At 38.2% G+C, this 6,250-nt stretch overlaps 1 protein-coding gene across 2 annotated transcripts in view; it reads left to right on the forward strand.

The window, feature by feature from the left end:
• The window catches only part of snx19b (sorting nexin 19b), a 48,233-nt gene extending 43,185 nt beyond the window's left edge, over positions 1 to 5,048 (forward strand). For both annotated transcript variants that reach the window (XM_051397473.1, XM_051397474.1), the window contains exon 14: positions 702 to 5,048. In XM_051397473.1, coding sequence (XP_051253433.1) covers positions 702 to 825 — 124 coding nt within the window. In that variant the 3' untranslated portion in view covers positions 826 to 5,048. The remainder of the gene's footprint in view (positions 1 to 701) is intronic.
• Positions 5,049 to 6,250: the final 1,202 nt, after the last annotated feature.

The following is a 6,250-nucleotide window of genomic DNA, read 5'->3' on the forward strand; positions in this document are numbered from 1 at the left end:
CTCAAGGATGATGAGACAAAGTATTATCCATTCAGCCTTCATTTAGGTCCATTTCTTATGCTGAGTATGTTTGTTACCATCTGAATCAGTTCGGACTCTGAGTTTGTCCCCCTTACCCAAACAACCCAGCTCTGCTTCCTGCTTCCAGTCTGATATATCACTGAAATCTGTGCTATCAGTTCATGGACCAAACTGATACTCTACCGCCTGTGTCCTCACTTGGTTTTTACTGTGTGCACAGCATCAACGTCGACTGTGTAGCAGTCTCTAAAAAAGTAGTGCCACTGGCTCCATATGCAGAATTTATCCACTCTAGATTTACAGTGCAGTGTGATTCACTGCATCACTTCTAGGCAAAGGAGCATACAATAATGGGCACCCTGGTAGCTCACCTGGTGGCACCATGACTGAGTTCTTGCTGCATGGACTCCGACCTGTGGCTCTTTAGCTGTCACTATCAATAAAAAAGGCCAAAATAGTATAATAAAAAAAGGAACATTCAATACAACTAAATGTACCCACTAACCTAAACAATATGTAAAACTACATGACTAATAGAAAAACTTTAAATTAGGTTTTTCATTGGTTACAGAGCTCCAAGTCTAACCAAGAGGACTCACATCAGCTATCTCTTCATCTAGTTTCATTCCCATAAAGTCACTAAAGAAAAGCTGCTGACTGCTGGTCCTGTGTTCCCTTAGACACCTGGTCTACTGCATATTCGATCTTCTGCTGGAGTTCCTGGTTCCTGAAATACCTGAGGAGAACTTCCAGAGGAGCCTGTTGCAGACCCTCTCCAAGAACCCAGAGAAGCTGCTGGCATGAGAGGAAACCCCAATGGAACACCTGCAAACCCAGCTGTATTTTCCCATCATGCTATCTGATCATTTACCATTGATGATTTTCTGAAAGGCAGCATGACGGCAAGGCTGCTCCTGTTCTACTAATGTTCTGCGAGTGTAAGTGAATGTTTCTGGTGAGACTGAATATTCTCTGTCCCCACTTTAAACTCCTGAAGCCCCTCAGGTCTGTCTTTAGTTTCGTGTTGATGTGTTGACACATGAGGCTCTTGAACATGGTGTGCTGTGTACACACACACTTTAACACAACCTACATTTGAAGCAGCTTTGATTACATGAGAGCACATGGTTTGTGTTTAATCTCGAAACGTGTCTGACGTGTTGTTCAGATCGAAACATGTGGCAAAGCCTCCTCCGATCTCCACGTCCAGCCTCTTCCTGCTCACTTAACTCTCCGGCTTTGACTAAACTCACATCAGATGGTCTTCACACTCTACCCTCATCGCCGCTTGTGTAGAAAAACCCACACCTGTTGCCCTAATCTGGAGGAGCAGGATTTGCTTTTTTCCCCCTCAACTTAAATCTCAAAATGCTCTATTGGGATTTAGCATCAGTGTTTTTATCCTCCACTGACCCATTCCTCAACATCCCACTGGCTCTGTATAAAGCCCCACATGTGATTCTGACATAATGTGAGCTATACTTCCTAAATCTGAGCCTTCCTGAGGGATCACATGTCTCTGGTAGTGATTCTTTTTAACCTGCATGTGTCCAGGTGTAGGAAAAGCGTACTGCAGTGTAGTGTGGTGAAGAGTTGGCCACAAGATATTTTACTGGCTTCACAGATGCGTCACAGTTATTTTAACAGGTCCCTTGGAGAATGATCTGTGCAGTTAATGTCTAAATCTTATAAGAACTGGGCTCCACAAAAGCAGGTATATGAAGGGTAGGAATGGTGTTGGCCCAGGCCCATTCAATAACTCGAGTAAAACTGTAAACTGCTGGAGTCTCTACATACTTAATCTGCTTACTTATCACTTTTCTTCGTGAGTTGGATAATTAAGCAGCAGATTTAAAGGGTTGGTACATTATCTATAAGCACAATTTCTCATGTACTTTTAGTGGTATCTCTCCATGCTTTTCAGTTCAACCACCTTTGGTGAAGAAATAGTCCCTATGACAACTGTGTGTTCTGTGGATCTTACTAACACTTTCCACAGCAGACATTTTGACTTGTCATAGTAAAAAAAAAAGCACAGGAGTTACAAATAACTAGAGCCTGACTGATATATATTGGATATTAGTCTATCATGGATATATCGGTGTTGTATCCGTATGGGCGTATATGTTAGCTTTAATGCTAACTTTAACCTTAACTCGATGCAGACTCTGTTGGCTAAAACTGATGAGTGCATCCACTAACATCAGTCTGATTGTCACAAATTGAGTAATTCACCTTTCTTTTTTACTTGTAATTGAAAAAGTGTTGTTCTAATTAATGAATTAGCCTAAAAACTTCTCATCAAGTCTGTGATACAGTGTTAAGCCAGTATATATTCAATCCCAGACCTCCACTGTTCACTCATTCTCTTGTCACTTTAGAAACCATCTGAAGAGAGTTTGAGTGGTGTCCCCACACAGTGTACATTCACTTTAAATATATTGTTGCACTTTGTAAATTTGCCTTAGCATCTTCAGCCTTCACGGTGGTAACACAACAATTCATTCCCAGCTGGATATGACAAACAGAAAAGGTATTGTAGTTTACTGAAAATATCCCAGTGTGTATCCAAAGTGTGTTACAGCACAGCTCATTATTGCTATGTCCACTGCAGCCATGTCTAACCCCAATGTCTTAACACAGACTGTCTTAAAATATTGTTTAGTTCATCAGAATGATGATGTACTCTAGAGTAAATCAATCTTTTCCAGAAACTTTCTACTATCCAAAATGTCCTGACTTAAATTTGGAGAGGTTATGTGAACTGTAATGCTGCATATTTTGTATGTAGTTAGCTCCAATTGGGTTATATTAAGAGTAAAATAAGCAGCATTTTTTCATTTAAAATGCATCAGATATCAAATACATATCCTGGGACTGAATCTGTAGATGCCAAGTTTGAGAATTGTTACATTCCATCTTGTAAGTTGAAAAAATGAAGTCTTAATCTTAATGTTCCATCATTCCAGTGTTTTGCACTCTTATAATGGTTTGGTGGTCTCATCCTTTCCTTTTCATCGTGTTAACTTGTGATTCAGCCTATTTATTAACCTATTTATTTGCTTGATTTACTAGATTATGACTTTTTCTGAATTCCGTCCATTAAAGAATGAGCGAGGTGCCAGTGCTGACAGAGAGGAGCGTCCTCTTTAATGAAGTGCTTTTAAGTGGATTTTGCCTTACTTGATGAAGTTTGGTCTGCCTGTCCTGCAGCAGTGCGGCTGCAGTGTAGCCACCAACCATGTCTTAGTAGAACATAAGCACCCAATTCCAGTTCTCTGTAGTGAAACTGTTAACACATGTTATGTTTATTGTGGCAAATTGAGCTGAATGTTCAGGCTTTTCAGTTATTTGTTGTGAAGAGATTGTGAAATTTCCTTATCTGATGCTGCATATTGCTGCCACCATGATATTAAATATTTACTCCGTATTTCATTATAACAAGAACATTTTCTTGGTTTACCAAGATCTTTTTCATGTTATACTGATCATTACTTTATCATGTTGTCACAAAAGGTACTCATTATTACACAAAACCAGTGTATTGTTAAAAGAATAAATGTTTCTTGTTATAACATACGTTGGTAAATTGTAACGAAAAACAGATCCAGTCAGTGCCTGAAAAAAAAAAAATACAATATATATGTGGTGCTCAGCATCAGATACTTTATAAAAGATGCACTTTTTATAAATATAACTTTTTGTCATATTTGCTGAAACTTACACTATATCCTGACAGTAGCACATGAGACAGATAATCTGTAAAAAAAAATCAGGTTCCTCTGCCTCCTCCTAGTGCTCCTAATGGTATTTTCAAGAATCCACCAAGCCTGAACGAAAACAACCAATCAGAGCCAAGAAAGATAGTTGATTGTTGAGTCTCATTCCAAGGGCGTCAAATACAGACGCTCTGGGACCTGGAAATGAGACTCAACAATCAACGCTTCCGACCCAAAGTGTCTTTATATCGCTCTTGGCTCTGATTGGTTGTTTCCGTCCAGGCCCGGGGGATTCTTGGAAATGCTATTAGGAGTACTAGAACGAGAACTGATAATGGTACTGGTTTCAATAAAATCTTCAGTTTCCATCCCTACTGAAAAAAATGAAGAATGTCTCTTTGTTTGTTTATGTAGGCCATGTAGAGGCATGAGTAATAAATGGAGACTGTTTCATAAACAGTTAAAAATTCCCATTTAAATTACCATCCTTATCTAGACTAGGAGTGGAACACAATTTGAATGAAAACAGTTCAGTTATGTTGTGTGACTGATGAACACTGCATTACATCTCTTTAGGCACTGACTTACTTTAAAATAACAATAGACCAACTTATCATGTTACAATGAGAAACATTTCTCATTTTAATGAGTCACATTGATTTTGTGTATTAATGAAAGGCTTTGATTTGACGAGGTGAATGAGCTGATGTTATGGCCAGAAAATGTTTTTTGTAAATAAATTTGGTATGTAGTATTGTCATAATAATATGAAAAATATCTTATTATATCATTAAAAGGATCTCATTAAAGCAAGGTATTTCTCTCATAATATAAAACAATTAATAAAAAACATTTTTGTAATGATGGCAGCAATATGCTTCCATACTGATCTGCTTTAAATGGTGGTAGATGTTATGTGTTATAATATTATGGAAAAAATGCACTGTGATGTTTGTCTTTGGAGATTAATGTTAATTAGAAGAGTTTTTACAGTTAGTGACAACATAGACACTAAAGCTCGATCTGTTTTAGAGAAATATATGACATTGTACAGCTCCTCTGTTGGCTATAATCCTGTTCTCTATCACCTTTGCACTCTTCTTCACCTTCTTGTCTTCTTTTCTATCCGACGGTGTGTCTGGTGTTTCTCTGCACTGTCACTGGAGAACACGTGCAGTTGTGCTTTGCATGTTGACGCTGTGAATCTGTCTCCGTTTGCTAGCACAGTCTTTAAAACATTTTCCTGATGTTCCTGAGCATATTTGCAAAAACAATAAAGTTACCAAACATGAGTTATTAAATCTCCAACTGTTGTTCACACTCATTATTTGCTTGGCCTGAGGCGGGCGATACATTTTACAAGAGGCTGGTGAGCTGCTCGGTCTGTCTTTTATGAGATTTTACTTTAAATTTATCCCAGCCATGTTTTAACTGTCTGGAGGTTCACCAGAAATGTGCTCGGCCTCTTCGGGGTCATTTATGCATTCCATATTATGATTTTCTTTACCCCTTTGTATGGACGTTTTACACTGTGGCTGTGCTCTATCAGCTCCCCACTAATTTGCTATAGCCTGCAGACTCGTGGTTCGCGTCCAACAGCAACAAAAATAGTGTGGATGAAACACCCATAATAAAGATCAGAACCATTTCTTGGAACGGTTTCTGTTAAGCTCCACTTCTCTAACAACAAAGGGGGAGTCAGGGGGTGTAGGAGGCTGGCTTTGCATTGCCGAGAAATCCTCTTAAACCGGATTTACAGATAGAACTGTAAGCAACACTTTGGATTAATCAAGCACTGAGGGATACGGATGTATAAATGTGATTCAACTTTTACGTAGATCACGCTTCGATAGTGTTTTTGTTGTTTAAGAAAATGTACTTTGAATAAATTGGATTTCTTTCAGTTAAATATGACCTCAGTTACAGTCACATTCATGACAAATTCAAAGCCTCACTTTCTGGGGCCTCAGTCCTTGGCTAAGCTTCCCTCAGTTCAACATCCCGGTTTTCTTTTTTCTAGACTTGATTCATTTAGGCTTTGCTTTAAAGAGTTGATGTTCAATGTGATTCATGTTAACACTTATTTTGCCACTGACCACATTTAGACCATATTTTAACAGAATTTGCAATGGTGAAGTTTTTGTGAGTGACACATTTTATGGATATTTCATATTATATTGAATGCAGAACAATAACAGTAGAGAACAGCTGATAAACTGTACAATAAACCCAAACAGTGAACGCAATAACTGCAGGAAGTTTGTGTAAAACAAGTGGTTTGGATGAATTTTGATCAGATTTTTCACAATCATTCAGACTTAATCGTCTTCTTTTTCGACAAATTCAGTGTTTTCTCCTCATTGTTCTTTCAGCTCTTTGGTTGTTTTAAATGTGTACTTTTCCAATGCAGAACGAGGCTGTTTATCAGAGAATCAGTGCTCTGTGAATATAGCTTATGTTCAGATCTTCAAACTTTAGATGGTAAATAACGATCTGAACTTTAAAAATAA

This window comes from Dicentrarchus labrax, unplaced genomic scaffold (assembly GCF_905237075.1).
Source record: "Dicentrarchus labrax unplaced genomic scaffold, dlabrax2021, whole genome shotgun sequence".
NCBI classification, from domain to species: domain Eukaryota; kingdom Metazoa; phylum Chordata; class Actinopteri; family Moronidae; genus Dicentrarchus; species Dicentrarchus labrax.